At 48.2% G+C, this 26,476-nt stretch overlaps 1 protein-coding gene across 3 annotated transcripts in view; it reads right to left on the minus strand.

Annotated features, from left to right (window-relative positions):
• The window catches only part of TTF2 (transcription termination factor 2), a 1,006,608-nt gene that overhangs the window by 112,434 nt on the left and 867,698 nt on the right, over positions 1–26,476 (minus strand). For all 3 annotated transcript variants that reach the window (XM_069635774.1, XM_069635772.1, XM_069635773.1), the window contains 2 exons: positions 24,351–24,409; positions 23,798–23,951 (listed from right to left, as the gene is read on the minus strand). In XM_069635774.1, the coding sequence (XP_069491875.1) occupies positions 23,798–23,951; positions 24,351–24,409 (213 nt within the window). The remainder of the gene's footprint in view (positions 1–23,797; positions 23,952–24,350; positions 24,410–26,476) is intronic.

A 26,476-nucleotide genomic window follows, 5' to 3' on the forward strand; every position in this document is an offset into this window, starting at 1 on the left:
CCTGTCTGCCTCCAGCGCTACGAAAGGGCCTTCTTTGCTGAAGGACTCCCAGGGCTTGGGCCGTCTGTCGGCCTTGATGGCCTGCAGCGACTCATCCACCGTTTTCCCAAACAGGTTGTTGCCGTCGAACGGCATGTTCAAAACCCTGGTCTGCACGTCCTGGCGGAAGTCTGTCGCCTTGAGCCAGCCACGTCGAAGGCAAACACTGTTGCCTAACTGGTGAAACCCGGTGTCGGCAATGTCAGTTGCCACTGTTATGGCGTGGTCTGACGCCACCTCACCTTCCTGCAGAATCTCCAGGGCCTCCGCCCTCTTGTAGGAAGTCCAGTAGGGGAGCTATCTTGTACCATAGCTCCCTGTCATAACGAGCCACAATCGCTAAGGCGTTGGCCGCCTTAATTGTCGTCGCCGCCGACAAGATGTCCCGTCGCTCCATGGCGTCCAATTTCTTACCCTCACCGCCAGGTGGTGAGGTTGAGGCTGTCGCCCCCGCCGCCGCCTTCTTGGCTGCCACTGAGATGACCGAATCCGGTGTAGGTTGAGGCCTGAGGCACAAAGGCAAGGGTCGGGGACCCGGTACTACTTCTCGTACCTGTCCCTCTTGGCAGGCGTCATCGACGGGTTCTTCAGGATCGCAAGTCCCTTGTCCCAGATATCGTCGAGTAACGGTACCGCGAGGGCAGTCTTTCTCTTGGCCTCTTGCCATTGATAGAGGAAACCCTTGTTCTGTTCCTCGTGGCAGAGCTGGAAGAGCTTGGATGCCCTCGTGATCATGGCATGAAACGAGCCAATTTCGTCGGGCGGGGAAGCCCGAGGGAGTGGTGATGGAAGGTCTGTCTCGTCATCACCACCATCGTCATCCGTCCCAGTATCCGTCGCTGTGTCATCCCTGGGGTCCGATGAGGAGGGGGGGGGGGATGAGGGCTCCACAGGTCGTGGGGACATGAAGGGCTGGGAGGGATGAACTCTCCTTCGCTTGTTCGGAGGGCTTCCCGACGGGCCGGGTTTTGGATCGTCCGCAGGGGTTTGTGGTAACCTCGTCCTTTTCTCCGTGCATAAGGTTTGGATTGCCATCAAAATGGCAGCCGAGTTGTCCTGATGCTCAGGCAATGGCTGTGACGGGAGGCAAGGCCGCTCCTTCACTGGGGCCTCGTCAGCGCCACCGTTGCTTTCTTCGACCACCTCTTCGGGATCCCTCCTGTGGGGTTGTACCTTCTCGAAACTCTCGTTGAGGTTCTATACGGTTTCCACCAGCTCCTCCTTAGAGGCTGAATCCGTGTCCATAATGGCCACCCCCCCCATCTTTTTCCACCAGGGTCTTCACGGGGTCTTGTCGATGGGCTGGAAAGAGGATTCCCTCCGCGGTGGCAGGGAAACTCTGGGCCCTGAGATCGCCTCCACTGGTGTAGCCTCCCTAGGCTTCACCAGGGCCGCTGCGACTCCCTTGATAGAGGCCTTAGCCGGGTGAATCAAGGCTTTCGCCACCTTTGGCGCACTTGAGGCCTTCACCTTGGGGGGGAGGGGTTGGGGTAGGGGTAGGGGGGGGGTGGGGAGGGTCACCGCCTCGCTCCCCCTCGGCCGAAGCCTTCGAGATTGACCAGGGCCTCTCCAGAAGCTTACCCTGGTTCTCTGATCTCATCTTCCCCGAACCAGAGCGTTGGCTCGTGGTTGATGGTGCCGGGGAAGGCGCGCCCTGCCTAGCAGCTGAAGAGCCCGACCGATGGGTGCTCCCGGTGCCCGCAGACTCGCGGTGCTAACCCTTCTGTTGGGCCCCCGTCGCCAGGGCGCCCTCACAGGACAAAAGACCGCTCGGACCTTTTCTTCTCACCTGCTGGGTCCTTCTCCAGCCAGCTGGCGAGGCGGGTACGACAATCCCTCATGGTCCGTTCCGATAGGTTCTTGCAGAACGCACAGTCCTTCTCCACGTGCGTCTTGTCCTCATGAAGGCAGTAGAGACATCTCGAATGCTCGCCCTCCTTGAAAACATTCTGTAACCCGCATCCAGGGCAGTTCCTGAACAGCTTGGATCCGGGCGACGAGCTTCCCTTATCCTGGGCCATGTCCATGGTAGGCCTCAGATATTCTGGAATCCTCCAAGAAGCGTAACTCAACGAAAACTTCACCCTTGAGCGGCGTAGCAAATTCCGAAACAGGTCCCCGTTGATCGGAAGTAGAACGGTGGAGCTTGAGAGTCGATTTGCCTGAAAAATGAGAAAATCTCTTTGAAAAAAGCGCGGCAACACAGTAAAAGCTCGAGAGCTATAGCACGAGGACTCCCAACACTTGAACGTGCGGTAGAAATCTGAGGATGGCTGCCAGGGGAGGGGCTTCGGGAGAGGGCAGTCATTGGCTGGGGGCAGTATGACCCAGAGACCAGTGATTGGTTACTACTAAGAAACAGATCAGAAACGAAACGGATACTGATTTTTTCTTTACCGAGGATTACCAGCCTGACGGGGAATATTCATGAGCATGTGAATCCATGCCAGACCCCATGCTAGAGAAATCTCAAGACCTTTCCAACAAGAAATGGCGAAAGAGACGGCCCATTTTGACAAAATAAGCACCCATGGGTGTTCTACTGCAGCTGCAATTGCAGCACGCTGTAAAAACACAATGGTAGGAAAAAGCAAACCACTGTCACCAGCCATTAACTGTAGAAAGGGTAACAAAAATGTTACATGAGAAGCTAGACAAAGGGGATCCTAAGTAACCCCTGCAGCACCCTATTGTAAGATAGTGTGTGCTGGGTGTAGAAAGATGCACAATGTAAGTAAAGTCAATTTCACTTGACTGCGCTTGGAAACAGTTTCACCAAGAGAAGGCATTTAAACCTTCGGGAAATCTCAAACTTCCCTGTGTCACTGCACTGAAGGTGCTGTCTAACAATGTAAAGATGAGGCCTATGGCGTTTGTTTGACTCCAAAGTCAAAAGAACCATAGAGGCCAAATCACAGAAAAATATAAGTCCCTCTCTCTCCAGGTTAGAACAAAAGTCCTAAAGTCCAGCAAAAAGTGCTGGGGGTCTCTAAAGTAGAAGGGAATTGGCACATTTCTGAGAATTCTCCCCAACAGATATGAAAGATGCATACTTTTATATTTCAATGTTGCCAGTGCACAGAAATAACCTAAGGTTCATGATGGAGAACAAGCACTATCCGTGCAAGGTCCTTCCCTTCAGCAGCTTTGTCTCAGCCCCCACAGTGTTTATAAAAGGTACTGGCAGTCACCTGCATAGGCAGTCCATTCCAGAATATCCTTACCTCGACAACTGGCTAATAACGGGATTCGTACAGAACATGGCTATCAAATACCCAGAAGACAGTAGATCTCTTCAGTCAACGAAAAAAAAGTCAAGCCTAGACCCCAGCCAAGTCGAACAATTTCTGGGCGCTCTAATTCAGACGAAAGACTGGCACGTCTTTCCCTCCAGAGAGGATTCAAAACATGCTGTTCTATATCCCACACTATGTAGCCAATTGCGAGGTTTTCGTATGCAAAGCCATGCGACTGTTAGGGATGATGGTCTCCTGCATTTATCTAGTCCCACACACACTTCTACGCATGCACCCCATGCAAGAGTGGCTCTCGAGCCAATGGTGTCAGGCCAGCGGACAATGGGACGATCTAGTGGTCGTCTCGGCAGCCCTCGTTCTCTCTCTGCAGTGGGGGTCAGGGGAAAACCTTCACCACCCTGCAGTAGAAGCCACTCTCACCATGGTCACATCTAACTGGGTGGGAGGGCTAACCTCCTTCATCAGACGGCACACAGCGTTTGGTCCCCAGCAGTAGCATCCGACCACAAACCTGTTTGAACTGCTAGCAGTGTGTTGGGCAAACTTTGTATGCAGTACCCTTTGGGACCACTACACAACTGGGGCTGCAGGTGGGGGCGGGGCCAATCCTTGGTTTAGGTCTGTACTACAGTTTTGTGGTGGCCTCGCTGAGCAGCCAGGCTCATCTCAGGAAGGGATTGTGAGCAGTACGGATGTTAGAGGTCTATAATTACAAGTATTCAAACAAACATGCACTCCAGGTTTATTGGTAAAACACTTGTCTGGTCCGACATCCAGTGATAACCGCGGAGTATTGCATCTTGTCTTTCGAGAATTGAAAGGGGTCGTCGATATGGGCATGCCTGTAACACTACCCCTATGTGACGTGTAGTGTACCCAAGATCCCTCATGCGTTTAGGTCCCTCAGATTGTTTTTTTCCACCCAGCATACTGGTCGCCTTGATGTGGAGTTTGTCAAAGACTTTGCTAATTGTCCCATCGACCTTTGGTCGATTAATTATATAAAATAATCAGATCACACTCTCCGTCCCTTATTTCTAACCATCCAGGCAGCAGGTGAGACTTTCATCCCCATGACATAGCCCCAGGCCCTCTGAATGGGAAAAACAGCCCAACCTGCGCTCTGCGCGCCCCTCGTGGTCTCCCTTCTCCCCTTCCTGCTTCCCACTGGTGCCTCCCACATAGCCGGCCCCGGGGCCATGATTGGCTGCTTTACAGTATGGAGTCGGCTTTACAGACCAGGCACCATTCATCCAATACCCCGCCCCTGCCTCCCACCAGCATAGGCACTAGCCAACCGGACGCTTAAAATCCTTAGCGGTAGGGCAGCCACACTGCCTGACAACCCCTGCGGCTAAGGGCACGAGGCAAAGGGCGACTCCTACATTGGCGGCTCCGAGATGTGTCCGCAAGGGAAGCAAAGGAACCCAACAGACACCAACAAAACTAAGTGTGGCATGGGTGGGGGATAGAGCAATTACTCTACTCCAGATAGCCCTCACCACTCTACCTTACATCTCCATAACATAGACTTCTATAGTCTTACAACATGCACACTTAGAGAGATTAGTGACCACCAGCCCAAATCCACTCTTGGCAGGACAGTAAAAGTTGCATTGCATCACACACCAACATACTAGCCAATGGTAACTGGTGCTACACCTATAGAGAATGGTCAAGAATAGCCTGCGTCACATCTAGATAGAAAGGTGAATGTTAGCATGTGCCACACTTAGATGGAATTCTTAACTTTATCATGCATCACATCTAGACAGGATTATGAATGTTAGCATGTGCCATACTCCGGTGGAATTATTAATTTTAGCTTGCGTCACATCTAGACAGGACTATGAATATTAGCATGTGCTACACTTAGATGGAATTCTTAACTTTAACCTGTGTCACATCTAAACATGCTTATAAATGTTAGCATATGCCACACTTAGATGGAATTCCTAGCCTTAGCCTGCATTACATCTAGATGAAAATGTGTATGTTAGCATGTGCCACACTTAGATGGAATTCTTTGCCTTAGCTTGCGTCACATCTAGATAGAAATGTGAATGTTAGCATGTGCCACACTTAGATGGAATTCTTAACCTCAGCCTGCGTCGCATCTAGAGAAAAATTGTGAATGTTAGAACACTAAAATGAAACTGAACGATGACAAGTGCAACACTAGAATGGAATCGTGCCCACTAGCCTGCCTCACATCTAGACAGAATATTGAAAATTAGCTAGCGCCACACACCGATGTAATAGTGAATGATAGCAGACATCACACCTAGACATAATTGCAAGGACAGCAATGCCAACTTACCAATCCACTAACAATGTCATCCCTCTGCATACACCTCTCAAACTCTAACCAAACAACCACATGCCTAAACCGCAGCAAACCACACAAACTTCACTACACTGCAACAACAAAACAAACCGCACAGATTTGCACAAAAGTACACAACGACTATCGACCGTATAACACCCCAGGCCCAGCCAACGGACCCACAGGGCTGAGGCTGCCAACAGCACATCACTGGCATCTGGCACTTTTCCAGCTCATTCCCACTAACACCCCCCCCTCCCTCTTTCAGAGCCGCCAGAGCGCCAGGGGACCACTCTGGTGGTGATAATGTTAAATGATATTTGTACCGCGCACCAACATATCGATGTAGGGTTCATTTCTCTCTTGGACCATGCCCCGGTCATGGCAACCTTTATAATGGGGCACGCTAGAAGGGGAATATGGAAGTGGAGGTTCAGATCAGAACCCCTATGAGACACGATCATAGTGGACTCATCAGGGAAGAAAAAAAAAGAAAAACAAAAACGAGCAATATTTTTCGGGCAATGACACAGGGGACAAACAACAATGGATAGTATGGGATGCATTTAAGGCAGTATTGAGGGGGGGAATTGCTAGCCCTAAAAGCGAGCAGAGAAACAAAGGTGCAGGTGGGAAGAGGAGCTGGAGGGGAAACTAAAAGAGATCCAAGGGGAAAAGTCAAAGAATCCAAGAAGCAGATACAAGCTTTAAGACATATACAGGGCCAACTAGGAATGTTGGGCAAAAAACAAGCAGCAAAGGCGCGCCTACACCTAAAACACTGGTACTAAATAAAAGCCAACAAGGCAGATACACTTCTGGCAAGGCAACGAAAGGCAAAGGCGAAAAAAAACAGAACAGTTAGGAGGCTTCGGGATGAACAGGGGCAGATCCAGACAAAGGATGAGGACATGGGCAAGATCTTACAGGAATATTATCAAAGATTGTACAAATCAAGACAGCCCTTGTCCCGATAAACAGGAGAAATATTTTGAAAATCTTGATTTGAGGAAAAAGTGCAGAAAGCAATTGAAAATCTTCCAAGCACCTGGCCCAGACGTATACCTGGACTGTTTTTATAAATAAATATCAGGAAATCCTGGCTTGTAAATTAATGATACTGTTCAATACATTCAGAGGGGGAAGGCATCATTACTCGATAAATGAAGAGGCAAAAATGATAGGGTTCCCCAAACAGGGAAGGACCCAGAGCTTCCAGGGTCATAGTGCCCGATAGCTTTGATAAATATAGATGCAAAGCTCTACACAAAGGTGTTGGCAGACAGGATATCACAATTACTCCCGGCACATTTCTTCAGATCAGCAGCTCTGAAGCAAGCAGCCACTAAACAACGTACACCTTTTGAGACATTTGACAACAAACATGGGCTTGGCAAAACTAGTATCGAGCATATATAGATTCCTGAATATGCAGGGGGAGGAGATCAGATGGAACTATATTGTGAAATGGGGAAAAAAAACTCTAGTGGTAACAATAACGAAAAGACAGTGGGAATACACATTGGGAATAATCCCAAAACGTACACGCTCGATACAAGTGAGGGAGATGTGACAACAAATCCTTCTCCAATGGCACTATATGCCAGAGAGACTACATGCCATTTTCCCGACAACTTTAGATAGATGTTGGAGAGGGTGCACAGGGAAGGGAGAATGGAAGCACATCTGGTGGAGTTGCCCGGCTATGACATGCATTACTTACCATAAAGTCCCAGAGTGCTCTCACGCCCACATATAGAAACGTCAGGCGCTTCAGCGCCGGCGCTTCTGCAACGAAGCCGGTCTACGCCGGTCCCGGTGGACGCTACATAAACACCCTCAGTTCTATCCTCACTCAGGACTCGAATTCCCAGGAGGCACAGAGGAGGCAGTGCTCAGAGCACCATCCTGAAAGTAACTAAAACTTCATTCCGTCACGTTGCTTGTACTCGACTTGCTGCTTGTTCTTGAATTGTGGAATAGAAGCTCAGCCTCCTAAAGACTGACACAACTGTATCCCTATATACTCTTATTTGTTAGCTTAACGGGAAGCAGTGACTAAAGTGCTTTTCATGGGAAGTTAAATGCACAATAGCAATTCATTTCGTAAAACCACACAAAACGTTAAATCTGAATAGACTGAGTAGTCTATTTTATCTGTAGCGGCTTGCAAGTTCTTGAATACACCTCAGAACTTGGATTGCTGTGTTCTCTGGCACTTATCCTGCCGCAGGCACACGAGCCCGCACAGCCAGGACTACAAGTCCCAGAGTGCTCTCACGCCCACATATAGAAACGTCAGGCGCTTCAGCGCCGGCGCTTCTGCAACGAAGCCGGTCTACGCCGGTCCACGGCGTCCGACGGCTCACGGCCTGAAACGCTGCCATTTTCGACATAAGGGCGACACAGCAAGAAGTAAGGTATGGGTCGCCCAAATCTAACTGAGCTACTGTCCCGAAATACAATCTTACAGCAACTAGGATTAGTTCAAAATTATCTCAGACACAGACAGGAGATAACACCCACTAACGCAACATCGACAAGTAGTACTACACCCAAAGCCGCCCTCAACACGAAACCCGACTTGGAAATAGAAGATGACAAAGTTCATCTCAAAATTGCACTATTAAACACCAGGTCCATGCCTAAACATGCACAAGAAATCCATGATTACATCACGGATGAAAACTTAGACATCCTATGCCTTACAGAAACTTGGCTACATGAGCCTGTTGGACCCACGATAGACACAGCAGTACCTACAAACTACAATATCTACACAAAAAATAGAGACACAGGAAAGGGTGGAGGTGTGGCGATCATCGCAAAAAACTCTCTCAAACTCTTTGCCTCTCCTATTCAGTGTTCAGGTTGTGAGGTCATTCACCTCAAACTTACACCCACCCCAAATAACTGCATCAATATAATCACTATCTACAGACCCCCCATCTTTAGTATTAGATTTTAACGATGAGATCGTGACCCTACTTAACAACCTTAAATCAACCAACACAGAGACCATAATGTTAGGCCACATAAACAGATGGAGGGGGAACATACAGGACCAGCAAGCCATTACCCTAGAAGAGGACTTAGAGAACAGCGATTTCACCATCATCAATAAAGAGCCTACCGCAACTACAGGGAATCAACTAGATTGGATCGTCACAAACAACCCCAAAGTAACTATACTAGGCACTTACCCCTGCATATGGTCGGACCATTTCAAAATTGAAATCTCTCTACCACTGAAATTCAATAAGGGAAAACTAGCTAACTTACCAAAACCAGTTATGGCCAGAAACCTGAAAAAGATCATGAGTAGTATGCTCTCTGAGGAAATGCAGAAAATCATGAGCTCCACTAAGGACGAAGACCACAGTAAACATATAATCTTGACTTATAACCAAGGCATGTCAAAACTGTTAGACACCCATGCCCCCCTGAAAGAGAAAAAAGTTAGACCCAACCCAAAACACCAAAATTGGTTCACTGCTGAAGCCATTAAGCTTAAAAAGGACAAAAGAATTCTTGAAAGGAAATGGTTAAAAGATCCCTCCGAAACTAATAAAAGCAACTGGAAGACAGCAGACCACTCATAAATCAAAATTAGTGGATTTGAAGAAAAACCACTATAATGATATCATAAGTACCGCGGCAAACTCCACTGGAAAACTCTTCCAAATCCTTAAATCCATAGATAAGCCTACAACACTCACACCACCGTTCCAGCCAACCGAAACAGACTGAGAATGTTCAGACTGCATTTCAAAACAAAATTACCAAAGCCAGAGAAACTATCATTAACTGCCAGACCACAAACACTTCAGTTAAAACTTATCTCATAGAACACAACATCGAGACAGAAACCCCTAAATTCCAATTCCGACCCACCACAGTTGATATTATGAAGAAAACGCTATCCACCATGAGGTGTACCTCGTGCTCAGAAAATGTTCTTCCCCCTAAACTTATTCTTAATAACCCTGATATCTTTGGTCCCTTTCTCACAAGAATGGTAAATGCCTCATTCAGAGACCATAATGTACCCAACATCATCAAAACAGTCACGGTCACTCCCTTACCAAAAAAACCAGACCTTAACCAACAGGACCCTGCCAACCTCAGGCCCATCACAAATTGCAATTTTCTGTTGAAAATTATGGATAAAATAGCTACTGATCAACTTCAAAGCTTTATAGACGAAAACAACTTACTTCACCCACAACAATCTGGGTTTAGATCCAGCCACAGCACTGAGTCGGCGCTATTAGACCTCCAAACTGAAATGCTCTCCATTCTGGACAGAGGCAAATCAGGGCTACTGATACTGCTGGACCTCTCGGCGGCGTTTGATTTGCTAGATCATGTCAAACTCCGTGAGGCCCTCAAAAAATCAGGCAATTGCTCAGAAGGAGCCAGCGAATGGATTGCCTCATTTCTGCAAAACAGACAATCCAAGATTGTTTGGGGAGACAAAGCATCTAACACCAAATTAGTCGACTGTGGGGTTCTCAGGGAGCCAGTTTCTCCCCCTTACTTTTTAACCTCTATATGCGATGCCTTTGCACCATGCTATCCCAGATGGGTATATTTTTTACCAATTTCGCTGACGATACCCAACTGGTATTTGAACTCAGTGGGAACCACCAAATAGACAATGATAAACTTTCTCTCCTATACAACACCATCGAACACTGGATGAAAGAAAACTGGATGTGTCTAAATGGCTCTAAGACTGAGCTCATGATCTTCGGATCTACACAGGCCAGAAAAAAAATGAGCCCTGCCTTTAACTCATTTACCATCAAAAACATCCAGATTCCAATATCAGCAAAAGTAAAGACCCTAGGTGTGTATTTTCAAGCCTCTCTAGGCGCTGAAGCACATACAAGCTACCTTAAAAAAAAACTGTCAGTACCATCAGATCCTCCTTAAAAAGATCAGGCCATTGTTAGACCAAAAGAACAGCATCATCATCGCTAGGGCCACTATATTGTCTAGATTGGACTACGGAAACTCCCTACTCTTGGGAGCCAATAGTAAGTGCTTGAAAAGATGTCAAACCATCCAAAACAACGCCATCAGAACGATCGCTGGAAAATCATGGAGAGAACACATCTCCGGAGAAAGGAAAGCCCTCCATTGGTTGGCCATGGAGGAGAGAATCTCCTTCAAGTCTCTTACCACGGTACATCGCTGCCTATATGGCGCAGCCCCGGCCTACCTCAAGAAACAGTTTAAATGGTACGAGCCACCCAGGAGCCTCAGATCATCTAATACAGGCAAACTACAAACCATTATAACTAAAAAACAACATGGCCTTGGTAAGGCCTTCCCGACATTAGCCATCGGAAAATGGAATGACCTACCCACCTCATTAAAACTTGAGCCTAACTACCTCACCTTCAGGAAAAAACTGAAAACCTTACTTTTTAAGTAAATCCTGGTAACATACTGAATCAATTTGAGTTAACTTAGGCCTTCTCCCGCCTAGTCCTGTCTCTTTTTCTGTTGTCTAGTCTATATGTAAGCGTTCTGATGCCCGCGGGCTTTAACGCTATATAAACAAATAAATTAAATAAATAAATAAAGCATTTCTGATGATCGAATCTGCTTAGATTCACATGCTGTGCATATAGTCCGATCCAGTGGTAACCGCAGAGTATTGCATCTTGTCATTCGAGATTCAAAAGGGGACGTCGACATGGGTGTGCCTTTAACACTATCCCTAACGTGACGTGCAGTGTCCCCAAAATCCCTCACGCGTCTAGGTACCTCTGAATGTATTTTTTCTGCCGTGAGGGAGCCTTTTGACAATCGTGTGCGAGTACAGAAAAGAGAGAAAGAAGCATACGTCTATGTTACTTCCATCCGAGACGGGAGGAAGGGTGGGTGTGCATGTGAATCTAAGCGGATGCAGTCATCAGAAATGCTTTGACGGTAAGTAATGCATGTCTTCTGATGCTTATAAATCTGCTTAGAATCACATGCTGTGCATAGACTAGCGAGCAGTACCTGGAGTTGGAGGTGGATTGTGAGAATAAACAGTAGTGAAAAGATGTCTTAGTACGGCTTGTCCCACCCGAGAATCAACCTAGAATGAGTGTCTAGGCAATAGTGTTTTGTAAAGGTGTGTACAGAACTGCAGGTTGGCGCTTTGCAGATGGGCTCTAGGGGAACATTTGCAATGAATGCTATGGAAGCCCCAGTGCCTCGAGTAGCGTGTGCTCTAGGCTTAAAGGGCAGTTCTCGCTTAGCAAGAGTGTAGCAGAGTGTGATGCAATTGACAATCGGCTTTGAGATAACTGATTTAGAGACAAGATCTCCTCTACCAGCTGCCACTGAAATGAAAAACTGGTTTGTCTAAGTGGCCGAAATTTAGGCACAAATCTAGGGTGAGTGCGCAGAACCACTTTATCTCTGAACTGTAACGAAAGGGTCTAGAACTGAAAGGGCCTGTAGTTCACCGAATCTTCTTATAGAAGTGATAGCTATTAAGAAGGCGGTCTTGTAGGTAAGATACTCGAGACTTGCTTTATGCATGGGCTCAAAAGGAGACCCCATAGGTCTACTCAACACCACATTTAGGTCCCATCCGGTAGCCGGGTTAGAAATGGGGGCATAAATCCTCTTTACCCCTTCTGAAAGCCTTAACTGGTATTTTCCACCACAACACCCTTTGTTGTGACGTAATGTAGACCGAGAGAGCAGCTAAGTGGACATTTAGTGGATTGAAAAGCAGGCCCGAGTGAGCCAGGTACAATACAATGTGGGTAGGAGAGCAGTCAATGGGGTTGACTACCTTGGAATTGCACCAGATGATAAAGCGCTTCTATTTGGCGGAGTAGCAATATCGGGTGTTCGGTTTCCATGCCTCTCCAAGTATGTTCATGCATCTCTGAGGGAGTTGGAGGTGCCAGAACTCAGGAGCCAGGCCGCTAAATTCAGGGTTTGCGGGCACGGTGAAGTGTTTCTCCCTTGTCCTGAGATAATATGTTGTATGGGCAAGGTAGTCTCACTGGAGGAGAGAGAGACATCTCCATCATATGAGAACTAATGCTGGCGGGCCCACATTGGGGCCACCAATATCATGGTGACTGGTTCCTGGTGCATTTTGTGCATGATCTTGTTGAGGAGGCGGGGGTCGGGGGGGGGAGGGAGCGTAAACGCATTTCCCTGACCATGCGATCCAGACACCGTTGCCCTTGGAACGGTTCTGGGGGGGTATCTGGAGGCGTAATTTTGGCATTGAGCGTTCTCCAGAATCTGTGGGAAGCCCCATTCTGCAAAAACGTTGGCGACGAGGTCTTCGTGTAATCGCCATTCTTACCTTACGGGCAGTGGAAAAATCTCTGCTGAGCATGTCCGCCAGAAGATTGAGTTCCCCTGGAACATATTGTAAAAACAGGAATATGTGTTTGAGAGCCCATGTCCAAATGTTCTGGGATGGTTTGGACAGCCCTGGAGAGTGAGTGCCCCCTTGTTTTTTCAGATGGTACATGGCTGTGGTGCTGTCTGAGGATCAGGACCGTCTCTCCCTGCAACTGTGTCTGAAAGGCTTTCAGTGCTTTCAATACTGCCAACAGTTACAACAGATTTATGTGGCTGGATGCTACTTCTGGGGACCAAACGCTGTGTGCTGTCTGCAGGCGAGACCCCCCCCACCCAGTGAGAGATGCGTCCGTCCTGAGAGTGCTTCTACTGCGGGTGGTGAAGGACTTTCCCTTCAAGAGGTTTTCCCTGGACCACCACTGCAGAGAGAAAACCAGGGCTGGCGAGACAACCACTAGATCGGCCCATTGTCCGCTGGCCTGATACTATTGGCTGTTGGAGCCACTCTTGCACTGGACGCATGCGCGAACACGTTTTAGGAACCAAGTAAATACAGACGCCATCATTCCTAACAGTCGCATAGCCTTACGTACCGTCACCTCTCGACTGACTACATATTGAGGGATTTGAAACAGCATGTTTTGGACCCTCTCGTTGGAAGGGAAGACGAGGCCGTCTTCTCTTCGAATTGGAGCCCCCAGAAACTGCTTGACTTGACTGGGGTCTAAGCTGGACTTCTTCTCATTGATGGAGAATCCCAGGCTGAATAAGAGGTCTATCGTCTTGAGTGTTTGACAGGCATGTTCCACAGGAATCCCCTGTTATGAGCCAGTCGTCGAGGTAAGGATGAACTGGGATGGCTAGCCTGTGCAGGTGTGCTGCTGCCACTGCCAGTACCTAATGCCCTTGGTGCTGAGGCAATGCCGAAGGGCAGTACGTTAAACTGACAGTGCTTGTTCTCGATCATGAATCAGAGGTATTTTCTGTGCGTTGGCAACATTGAAATATGAAGGTATGCATCTTTCATGTCCAATGTTGCCATGTAATCCCCCTGTATGAGCAGGGGATTCACTTCCTGCAGAGTGACCATACGAAACTTGAGGTTTGATAAACTTGTTGTGTTCCTTCTTAGCTGTTTCAAGCGCCTCATCAATGGCTTTCCCGAATAAGTTGGTTTCCTCCACCGGCTTGTTTATTAAGTATGATTGGGTTTCTGGCTTAAAATAGGAGTTTCTCAACCAGGCGTGCCGTTTAAGGAGGGTACCCTGGGCTAAAGTCCTGCTTGCTGTTTCTGCAGCGTCCAAAGTATTTCTGAGAATACTGTGATTGACCGGTTTGCCTTCAGCTACAATGGAAAACAAGCGAGCCTGCACCGGTTCAGGGACCTCTTGAAGGCCTTCTTGCAGCATGTTCCATTGAACGTCACAATAGCTAGCCAACAGTGTGGTGGTGTTAGCTATGCGGGTGGAGAATGCTGCAGCAGTCGTGACCCTTTTCCCTAGTGCGTATCGCCTCTTGCACTCCTTATTTGCTTCATTTGTGGACAGGGGAACTCCCGCCGTTTTCCTGGTTGTTACCACCAGGGAATATGGAGTAGCATGTTCCATGATATAGAGGGGGGTCAGAAGGGGAAGGGCGAAACAGCTTCTCGAATCTGGGATTGACAGCCCTGGTTTGAGCAGGTGTCAATAACGAAGGAGCCAGGCGTCTTTTGATGGAATTCAGCAACGGGATAGCCTGGCTGGCAGGTGGCTTCTCCTTTAGGATGTCTTTAACAAAGTCTGAATCTGGCGCAGCTTCCTGTATGGCAATCTGGAAGTGTTCTGCTGCCTTCTTTAGGATTGCGTTAAACGCCATCTGGTCATCAACTGGAGAAGCCTGACAAGCAGGTGTGGTAGGAGGGGAGTCCATGCACAGGGCGTCAGGGTCCAGGGTAGTGTTAGGTGAAGCCCAAGGTTGAATGTCGACTGGTTGGTCGTCATCCCAACCCTCTGCGGGATCAATCGGATCATCAGTAGGATTTCCAAAGGGGTATTCATCCTGAATATATTGGTCTAGAGGGATCTCCTCCTCAGTGAGGTCATAAGTGTCTTCATCCCGAGGGGCATCAATAGTCCGCTGAAATTTGGCTATGGGAGTATAAGGGCTCTCATCACAAGGCCGTTTGAGGGAAAACCTCTCAGAGAACTCTACACATTTTTCTAATCTATTCATACACCCCTCTCTGGTCCATGAGGAGGAACCAGAGGAGTCTAGGGGAGGAAAAGGCTCTTCCTGTTGATCCTCCTCTCTAAAACGCTGAGATTTTTTCCTTAAAGTCGAAGAGAGAGACAGGGCTCTCTGAAAAAACTTTGAGGCTCTGGTAGATGTGACGTGTATTTGGAAGCGTATTTAGGCCTATGTTTAGGTTTTGACAAATCTTTCGACTGTTGCATTTGTTTTGCAGCTGTAACGCTCTTAGTGATGCCCTCGGTAATACTTGCGGCCACAGGGAGGTGTTTGGACTGGGCCGGTGGTTGTACAGTTTTCGGCGCAACCGGGGCCTTGTGCGGCATCGGCTACTTCTTCTGATGCGTCTTGAAGGTCACGTGAATTTTGGTGGTAGCGCAGTTTGTTTTAAACTGCCCGGGCGCATGCCGCTGCTGCGGTTGCGGGATCTGCTGCCGATCATGAGGATCGGCTGGCACCGCCGAACTATCCAGTGTGCCCGTTGGCGCTTTGGAACGCTTTGACTGTACTGCCGGGCCGTTCCTGGGGTTGTGTGTTTTCTGTGGGAATAATGTGCATGCTTGTCGCCGAGTTGTACAGTTCCCGATAGCAGGTCTTGCGTCGTGCCTATTGGGGCCAGGGACGGACGACGCGGAGCAAGGGCATGCCGCTGTATGGTCAATGGCTTCCGAATTGGAGCCTCGTTAGTCACTAGCCCCTTCGTCACACTCAGTGGCTGTGGCGGCAGGGGGATTACTCTCGGCCTGCGACATCCCGTAGGCCACCCAGAGCTTCACGCAGCGCTCTTTTAAAGTCTTAGGGCATAAGAGCTTACAAGCCGAACAGTCCGCCTCGTTGTGTTCGAGAGGAAGACACCTATTACACTGAAGGTGTTAGTCTTTCAACAGGAATTCTGCCTTGCAGGAAGGGCACAATCTACAGGAGTCCTGTCCATAGTGCAGGTATGAGATTGTGAAGACAGACCCAAGAGAACAAAGAGGCTAAAGGCATTCTTAAAAAGGAAATGTCCACCCCGACCCCACTGTCCCTACTATGTAGGCCGGACAGAAGGCCCAGCCACGTGGTCGGCAGCGCCGACTGGATCAACCGCCGAAGGTCCGCAGCAGCAAGCTTCGGCTGATTCATGAACACCGCCGTCGAGGGAAGTGACGGTAATAAGAAATAGAAAAAACAACCAAAGGTCGATAAATAACAATATTGCAATGCCACTTGAAGAGCTCTGCATAAGGCGACCAGTAAACTGGGCGGAAAAAAACAATCTGAGGGACCTCAACATGTGAGGGATTTTGGGTACACGTCACGTCCGGGATAGTGTTACAGGCACGCCCATGTCGACGTCCCCTTTCTATTTTCTAAAGAAAAGATGCAATACTCTGCGGTTACCACTGGATGTTGGACTATTTTTTTTTAAAACATATTTTTGGGGCATTTAGTCATATAGACGTTATTTGACGTGTGACAAATTAGGAATTGGCAATACGTCTAATTATTGTATACAATAACATTTAACAAATAATAACAAACAATTAAACAAAACAGTCTTCATTTGGCGCTATGGTGTCTTCAGCATCTATTCAGGGATAGGGATATAAGAGCAAAGGTTCAGGTGCCGAGAGAGGTCCAAGTCGGGCATCACCAGACGTTTGGGTAAGTCTTTTCTATGCGTTGTGCTGATTTGGGCGGTCACTTCAGGGGGGTTTGTGGTCCGCGGTGAATGGTATGTCTCGCAGAAGGGCTTTCCATGATTCGAGGGCGTTTGTGTCGTCCATTTCAGTGTTGGCCCCGTCTTGCCAAGCTCTGGTTTCTGCTTCGGTCCACCTTTACAAATTCCTTGATCCAGCATTCATATCTCGGACCCCCAGGGGACTTCCAAGCCATTGCTATGGTTCTTTTTGCAAGGATGCAGGAGATGTTCATCAACTTGACTACATGCTTGTACTTGCTCATTCTGTGGTGGGCTCCTAATAAGCATTCCTTCGGGTCCCATTTGTATCTCGTAATGCCCACGCCAGTGCAGGTCTGCTTTACTTTGGACCACAGTTTCATCGTCTTGCTACAAGTCCAGAACATATGGAGCAGGTCAGCTGCGTCGCTGCCACACCAGGGGCATTTCGACAATGCCTTTTTGTTGAAGCTGGCCACCCGCTGTGGGGTCATATATGCCCTATAAGGGACATTTAGTTGCATCTGCCTGAATCTGGCGTTTCTAGACACCTCCTTGGGGTAGAGTAGTATTCTTTCCCATTCTTTGTCAGTCATTGTGACACCCAGATCAGCTTCCCACCTGTCCTTCAGTGCTGCACTTTTGGGGTTGGGTCTGTCCATCAATCGGCTGTAGAAGCCATTTTCAAGTCACCGGTTTCCAGCCATCTGCTAGTTCGTGCATCTCTTGTAGTAAAGGATCTGGGATGGGTTCCTCAGGCCAGTCACCACATTTTTTCTTATCAATCTGTTTGAGTCGATGGTACCACAAGAATTGGCCACTTGTGAGTCCCTTTGTCATCTGCATTGATTCAAAGTCTCTGAATTTGCCATCGTCGAACATGTCCCCCATACGTAGATCCCAGCTCTCTCCCAGCTTCTCGCCAACGTGAGGTCTGTTGCGGTTTTGCTTGCATCCGCCAGGATGGGGGTGTTGGGTGAATATGGATGACTCAATTGCAGTATAGAGCAGGTTCTGGTCCAGATCTGTCTGTCTAATTTTGCGATCATGGGGACATCTTGGGTCTGTTTCAGTGGGCTCCAGAGTCTCTTTAGGGAACAGATTGGAGGGTATCTGTCTTAATAATTCTGACTCAGTGTTTGACTCGGCCTGAAGCCACCCCGTCACATGGCTGAGCTGTGCTGCTAGGTAATACATTTGAAAGTCTAGGAGTTGCACCCCACCTTCTTTGTGACGCAGCGTGAGAATTGATAGGGGCAATTTGTGCCTGGATGGACCCCATAGGTAATCCCTGATTAGCGTTTCCAGCTTCTTGAAAAAGGGTGGGCGGATGTAGTAGCAGATGTTTATGAAGTAGTACAAAAATCGAGGGAGGATTATCATTTTTACAATGGCTGCTCTGCCCATCATTGCGAGTGGTAATTTTGACCAGAATTTCATGGATTTGCGGAGTCCTTTCATTGCTATTTCAGTGTTATGGTGATGTGTAAGCTCCGGAGTGCGTTTTATGTTGATTCCCAGGTATTGGAATACTTCAGGCTGCCATTTTATCCCCACACCCGGTAAGTCGGTTTCTTCCAGGCCCCTGAGTCTAGCCAGTGGGAATGCACAGGATTTCAGTCTGCTGAACTTGATCCCTGAGTAAAGTGCGTAGTTGTCGAGGACGTCTAATATGACTTGTGCATTTACATGTGGGTCCTTAAAATATAAGAGCACGTCGTCCGCGTATAGGGACATTTTGGAGTGTTGGTTGCCCAGTTTTATGACCGCGTCGAAGAACTGCTTTCTGAAATAGATGGCAATCGGTTCCAGGCCTAAGATGTTATACATCGGTGACAATGGGCATCCCTGCCTGGTGCCTCGCTGTATCGCCCAAGATTTTGAAATCGTTCCCCAGTTTTCACTCTTGCCGTAGGCGAGTTGTAGAGTACTTTAATCCATCTCACGAAGCCTTCCCCAAATCCAAATTCTCTCAGCACCTAAATCAGCCATTCCCAGAATATGGAATCAAAGGCCTTGATGGCGTCGAGTGAAAGCACTGCTAGATCTTCGTCTCTTGTGTGGGTTTCCGCCATGATATGCTGAAGCCTTCTCAGGTTAGCCGTAGTGTTGCGTCCTGGGACGAAGCCTTTCTGGTCGTCATGAATTAAGGTTCCCACCACCTTCGCAAGTCTCTTGGCTAGAATAGTGGTCAGGATCTTACTATCGTAGTTCAGCATCGCTAGTGGGCGATAGGAGTCACAGTCGTTGGGTGGTTTGTTCGGCTTAAGCATGGGGACTATGATCGTTTCTTTCATGGTGTTGGGGAGAATTCCATTCTTGTATGCCTCCATAAAAACCTTGTGTAGTATTGGGGTGATAGTTGCTTCGTACGCTTTATAGAATTCGGGTGGGAGGCCGTCACTACCTGGAGTCTTGCAAGTGGCTAGGGATCCGATTGCTTCCGTAACATCCTCTCTGGTGATCTCTGTTTCTAATGCCTCCCTCTGTTCCTCGGATAGTTTCGGGAGCCCTATCTCGTCCAGGTTGGCCTTGATTTCCTCTCTGGGTATTTGTTTGTCGTGGGAGTAGAGTCTGGAGTAGAACTCTGCAAAAGCGTTACTGATGTCCTCTTGTGACATGGGTTGTCCCACTTTCGTCCGTGATCTCTGTTGGAAGGTGTCGGTTGTTCGCGCTTGCACAACCAGGCTAGTAGTCTGCCTGGTTTATCAGCTTCCTTGTGGGCCCTGGCAGTGTTCGTTGTGAAATCGAATTTGGCTAATCTGTCCCAGGCTATTCGGCATTCCTCACGAAGGTCTTTCACAGTCACCTCCACCTCCGGCGTGGCGTCAGAGCAGGTTTCTAGGTGCGTTATTTCCACTTCTCGTTCCTCTAGTGCCGCCATCAGATGCTTCCGGATACCTCCCACTCCTGATATCGCCTCGCCATGCGTCACTACTTTCATTGCCTCCCATAGCGTGCTCCAGGTTGTTACAGAGCCTTTGTTGTTGTCTATATAGTCCTCTAGTTTGGTGCCAAGGTCTTCTCTGAATTCGTGATCAGTGAGTGCTGCGGTGGACATTCTCCATGTCGGAATCGTTGGTCTGGGTCCTCTTAGTTTCCATTGCATGATTAATGGTGATTGATCAAAGATCGATCTGCCCAAGTATGCTGTAGTGTCTGCCAATAAGATTTGTTCTCTGTCAATGAACAAATCTATTCTCGTGTGGATGTTGTGTGGGGGCTGAGTTGAATAACTTCTCTCGTTAGGATGTTCTCTCCAAATGTCCACCAAGTTGAGGTGTTCCAATGTGTTATTAAGTGCTTGGGTGGCAGCGTTATGTGGATGTTGGGGAGGTACTGATCTATCTATGGTTCCATTTCTAACGCAATTGAAATTGCCTCCCCATATGAAGGTACCTTCCCTGTGGTCCCGCCATTCTAGCGCATAACGTTTTGAGGTGTGAGGGTATTCCATGATGTGGAAAGTAAAAGTTCACTAGGCAGACCGCGGTGTGCTTGATGGTTCCCCACATTAGGTACCTGCCTTCTCTGTCGGCCTCCATGCCTAGTAACTGGAATGGTACGTTTGGATTCACCCAAGTGAAAACTCCACGAGCGTAGCTAGAGTAGGGTGCTCCTTTTCCGATTCCTCCCCATCGTTCTGCTAGCTTGGATGAGGCCTCCTCCGATAGGTGGGTCTCTTGTAGCATTGAAATCGAAATCTTTCTGCGGAGATAGGATTGAATCAGATTCCTTCTTAGGTATGAGCCCATCCCCCGTACATTGCATGTCATCAATTTCAGTTGTTCCTCCATTGGGATGAAGTGGTGCGTCCTTCGTTTCTACCCATTCTGACATTACTCAGTGGTCTCTGTTTCCCGTCGGTGGGTCTCCATTCTCGGTACTCAGTTCTGCCTATGTTCAGGATCTGTGGTAGTCCTATCCTCTGCCTTTTCGATTGTGGTGGTATGAAGACTGCATAACCAACAAAACACTTAACGTAACTGGTGCGCCTAGTGACTGCATTCTTCTTGCAGTGCTCAGGCCCTCTTGCGCCGTCAAGACCCATCCGGGTATCGGGCTCGAACGGGGTCAGTCAGGCAACTGGCCTGGTCTGTTCGTGGGGGTTAAGTCCTGTGCCTGGTGTGAGGCCAAGCGAGGGCTGCATCTATTTGGCCAAGTGTAGTGCAAGTTACTTCCCTGGTTGCAGATTGCATATGTTTACATTGGGGTTGTGATTCAGCAGGTGCTCGCATTTCATGTGCGTCGTTCCATGATTTTTCTCATTTGTCCCTGGGGTGGGCGTCTCCGCCTTCAGCGAGGTTATTGTCTTCCATCCACATATTGGCAGCTGCTGGGGACTCTAGGAAGATCGCACGGCCCTTGAAGATAACCTTTAACCTTGATGGGTAGAGCAGCATATATTTCAGGTTTAATTGCCAGAGCCTGGCCTTAATCGGCACAAATGAGTTTCTCTCCCTTTGTACCTTTGGGGTATAATCTGGATAAATTGTTATTTTGGAGTTGCCGCGTTCTATGGGGGGCCCCCCTCCCTGGAATATCTGAGGATGGTTTCTCTGTCCTGGAAATTGAGTATTTTGGCGATTATAGGGCGAGGATGTGAGCCAGGGTGAGGGGGGTTCTTTTGGAGGGACCTGTGTGACCCTTCTACTGCGAATCCTTGTGTACGTTTTTCGGCGCCTATTTCCTGTTGTAGCAGGGACTCTACGTATGCTGTTGGGTTCGAGCCTTCGTCACCTTCTGGTACTCCCAGTATTCTGATGTTGCCCCGTCTGGCCCGTCCTTCAGCCTCCTCGGCCCTCGCATCAAGTATGGCAACTTTCCTCTCAAGGTCCACAACCTTGGCCTTCAGTTCCACAGTGTCTTCCGTTGTCTCCCTTATAGTTGCTTCAGAGTTTGTCACTCTTTCCATTAAATTCAAGGCATCCTGACGCACAAGTTGGATATCAGATCTGAATTCGTCCATCTTTGAGTCTATGAATGTGCGCAGTGATGCTATGGCTTCTAGCACTTGGGATTGACTCTCGGTAGAGTCCACTCCTTTTGTCTGTGTATGTTCGGGAGTGGAGGGGTGTGAATTGGTTGGGTTCTTCGCTTTAGCGGTGACATAAGTGTCCATTGTGGCAGGTTTCGTTTTGCTTTTGGCGCACATGGTAAAGTCTTGGTGTTGCGGTGCTTAGCTTGTCTCGGGAGGAGTGTATTTCAGCTCCTAATGTTAGTCTAGTTGGAGGATCCTGGGGTCTGGTGAGTGTGTTGGGTTCAATCTGTTGCGGTCTCTTGGTGAAATGTGAGCCACTCGTGGCTTGCAGCGCCTACAGCGCTCAGTTTAAACATGCTAAATGTCCCTGTGGCACCGCAACGTGGAGAGTTCCCACGTCGGGGGGACTGGTGTTTCCCACGACCGCGCTGGGTCAATGTCCTCCTCCTCCTGATCAGTTCTGGGGGGAGCACCCTGAGCATGTAATTGGTGTGCTTCGATGCGTGGAACAGAGAGGTGGCTTCTGAGGCCCTTCTGTTAGTTTGCTTGCCCCCCCAGGCCTCCACACCTAAGGGTTGTCGGCTTCTCTCCCTCTAGGGCTTGCCGATTCAGCAGTTAGATGGAAGGCAGGGCACCCTCGTTTTCCCGGCCCAGCGCCTCCTTTCGATTACCCGATGTCGCTCGCAGATGTGGGCTTGTCTTTGTTCCGATGTACGCTCTCGCACACATCCGTCAGGCTTGAGCAGTTGCAGGGGTGGTCGCTCCCGGCTTTTCTCGGCTGTGTCTTTTGCTGGTCCCCAGCGTACTACGGGCAGGGCGCCCTCTTCTCACGGGAGCGGCTCACTGCGGCAGCTCGTGGTGCAGTTTGGGTCGCTGGGCTTGAAGGGACCCCGCGTTCGTCGGTGCCACCGCAGGGGGTGTGATTCTCCGCAGCCGTGGCCCCCGCCTGTCACTCCCTCGTGTGTGCGTTGTAGTGGAGGCGGCCAGCTTCTACTTCCCTGCTGGCGCTGGTGTCATGGGATGGCTGCCATCTTGAGTGCAGGCGGAGACGGGGAGTTTAGGGGGGGAGGAAGGTCAGTACGAACAGGTTTTCGTGTGTTCCTTAGCTCCGATTCTTCTGCCAAATTGCCGTCCCGTGCTGGGGTTCGGTTTCTCCACTGTCGTGGCTGATTTCTATGTTGGAGGAATGTCAGCATCCAGCTAAAAAGGATCGAGATGCGGCGTCTCGGCCAGAGCTCGGCGCCTCAGCCTCTATCCACCATGAGCTCCAGGCCACGCCCCCCTGGATGTTGGACTATATGCACAGCATGTGATTCTAAGCAGATTAACAAGCATCAGAAACAACAAATCTGGGAGGAAGTGAAAAAACTGTTGGGCGAGATGGTACAAGGCACAGAGCAACTTCAGGAAAGGGTGTGGATAGGGGGGGATATGGGATCCTTGTAATTGCAGCATGCGGTCGATTGCCCAGCAATGGAAGAAAAAGTCAGCACCCACAATATCCAAATGGCTGCAAAGAGTCAGGAACTTTGTTTCCCTCGAATGGGTAACCTACACCTACAGGGGGCCCAGGAGGCGTTTAAGGACAAATGGGGCAGGTGATTCAGCACCTACTGAATGACTATGCAACAATGGTGTCCCCACAATATTCGAATAATGGACATTGTAAATTTGTAAGGAAACTACGTAGGGATAGGATTCTGCGGAAAGGGGGAGGGGGGCAACTTGGGGAATGCTAAATGACTAAATGTACCTTATGTTTACGAAAATGAATTAAAAAGTATTTTTTTAAAAAAGAAAATCTAAATATTTAGCATGTTAAGTGAGCAAGTTGGAGAGGGCCTTCTATGTGCTTTGAAGATTCTGGATTTTGCGAACAAGCAGCCCCCGTCTTTCCTGCACCTGATTTAGGTGTCACCATCTGAGAGCCTCAGATTCAAAACAGAAATATCTGACTGCCCGATTACCTGTGGACCTTTGGGGTTACTGTTGAACTCCTCTACCATGTCCATTCTCATTTTGGGGTTCACAGAACCATCAATTGTTGCATAAGACAGGCCAATTCGCTTTAAGTGTACTGCAACAATCTTCAGCATACTGGTCCATTGGGAGACAATCACGCTGGAAGGAGAGAAAAGAGTCAATGGAAACAGATGCAATGAGAGACTTAGGTTTCAATAACAAGCACTGGCTTTTGTCTGGTTAGCCTTCTATGTTCCTAGACCAAGTGATCAACTAGCATTGTTAAATTAATCTTGGAAGCATGACCCAATGATTACCTTGGCGACAACTTCTTGACCTGGTTACAGATTTCTACATAAGGTGGGTTAAATTGCTGAGCGTCACCGTCTGCTGCTGTACATAAAGTTTAAATACCACCCCATCCCCCTTCTACTCCTCTCAAAAGATCCTCACTTGTCACAGCTAAACATGCTCTCAATACTAACCACATTCTGGAAACTGCCACCACCTGAAAAACAAGCACCAGGAAAATACGGACAAGGCATAAAAATGTGTTACCTCTTTTGAGGATCTGGGCTACTGCGGATGGCTTTTAACTTCACCAGCAGGCACGAGATCTGAAAGAAACATGTTTTGATAAGCTGTGAGAATATACAGAAACACTCCAAGCTACCAACCTGTTTGAGAAGGCTCAAGGACACTACAAATAATTCCTGTCCAGTGCACAGGCTCCAGATCACTGAGCCCATGCTGCTTCAGCTCTGCCCATCAAGAGTAAAGAGTGCACATATTAAAGAAATCCTCAACATCCGTCTGAAAATGAGGGAGCAATCCTTAGAGGAACTATGTCTAGATGCATAAGCAACCACCAAGGTGTGAGGGCTGTTTTTCTCTGCATTTTGAATGATGCATTATATTCATGGAAAAAAACGATATATATTTTTTGCATGAGTTTTACTCCAGAGGCATTTTAGCAGATGGATGTTTTAAGGAACCCATCACTGAACAGCGATAATGCTGCCTTGATCATACTCATACAGGGCTGCCTTTACAAGGCTAGGAGACCTTTAATATATTCACATCAACATTTCACAAACTAACTTAATGTTGTCTAGAAACCTTCAGAGGCGCATTACCTTGGAAAAGGGTCAACATTGGTGACAATGTCCTATGAAGAGAGGGAGGTGGGTATGGGGTTTTGTGTTCTAATCATAACCTAAGAGGCATATCTTCATCCAGAGTAAAAAGGGCCCCTTCTACATCAGTCATACGGGATGAACAAATTACCCCTGAGTGATGCTCCGATAGGCTAGACCTTCCTCCTACAGATTTATGATCTTTGATATTTATACACCCCACTCCCCAACCACCACGTGTACACCCATGACCTCTGTTCCACCCTTTTCCATAGCAGCCAGCAGCCCCGGGAATCGCAGAACAGCAAGAGGCAAGCAAGGTATCCATCATGAGGGGGAGGGAGGGTGATGAATCTGTGGAAGGAAAGACTCAATCAGAAAGAACATTCCAGAGAGGCAAGTATTTTGTTCTTCCCTCTGACAGATTCCTCATTTTAGACCCAGATAGCAGTACAGAACACTGGAGGAGGTAGGATGGCGGGAAACCGTCACCTAGACCAGAAAACAGACGAACCATCACCCAAAACTGCCATGCCCAGACAAGGAATCCAGTGCCTGGCAAACATGTGCATGGATGCTCACATCGCCTGCCAGATGTACAAAACCGGGATAACTTTCTCTGTAGGGCAGAAGTACTGCCACACCTTTGATAAAATGAGTAGAAACCTTCAGACACAAATTTCGCAGCAACATCACAGTACTCTGAAGTGCAGAGGACATGAACAGACTGTTTGGGAAGGGCTTTGCCTGCAAGAGCACCAGTGTAACCCACTGTTAATATGGATTTTCAGAATCAGCCCTGTAAAAAGATTCCGTGAGACCACTCTAGCGTTTGTCTGTACATCAGAATAATGTCTAGCCAAACTACCTGTGTATTGTGACTGTACAGCAAGACTTGGGAGGGCACGAGATTGGTGAAGGGCTCAGTTAAGCGCACAAAGAGCACTTTTAATACAAGTTAGGCAGAATGTATACAAATAGTTATTTATGGCTTAGACAACTCAATGAAAAACCACGGGTAACACTAAAACATTCACCATCAATAAATGGGATACATTACTAACCGTAATAATATTTCTGGTGCTTGTATCTGCTTAGCTGCACATGCTCTGCATAGTCCGACATCTAGTGGTAGTTGCAGAGCAATACAAGATTTGTATTTGAATTCTGAAAACTGACGTCAACAGGGCGTGTTAGTAATACTATCCCAAGTGGGACGTGTACTGTACTCATGGTCCTTCACGCGTCGAGGTACCTCAGATTGTTTTATTTTTTTATTTACTTGATTTTAACCAAAAGAAATGATTTTTACAAGGTATAAAAAAAGGCGTAGCATAAGTGCTTCTTTCGTTGCCTACACCGCTTGTGAAGTCTGTTCGGTTGCTTTCGCAGGTTTCCGTCTCAGGTGCTTTTGGTGTCGGGGTCGGCGACGATAATGTTTTTTAAGGCGGCGTCGAAGATCTTAACTGCTACTGTAACCCATTTTGTTTTTTCCCCCCGCAATCAGTCTACACCACCAAGTGTGCTCTTCTCTGAGAGGGGTGTCCT

This window comes from Ambystoma mexicanum, chromosome 7p (assembly GCF_040938575.1).
Source record: "Ambystoma mexicanum isolate Mex_15411 chromosome 7p, UKY_AmexF1_1, whole genome shotgun sequence".
Classification (NCBI taxonomy): Eukaryota; Metazoa; Chordata; class Amphibia; order Caudata; family Ambystomatidae; genus Ambystoma; species Ambystoma mexicanum.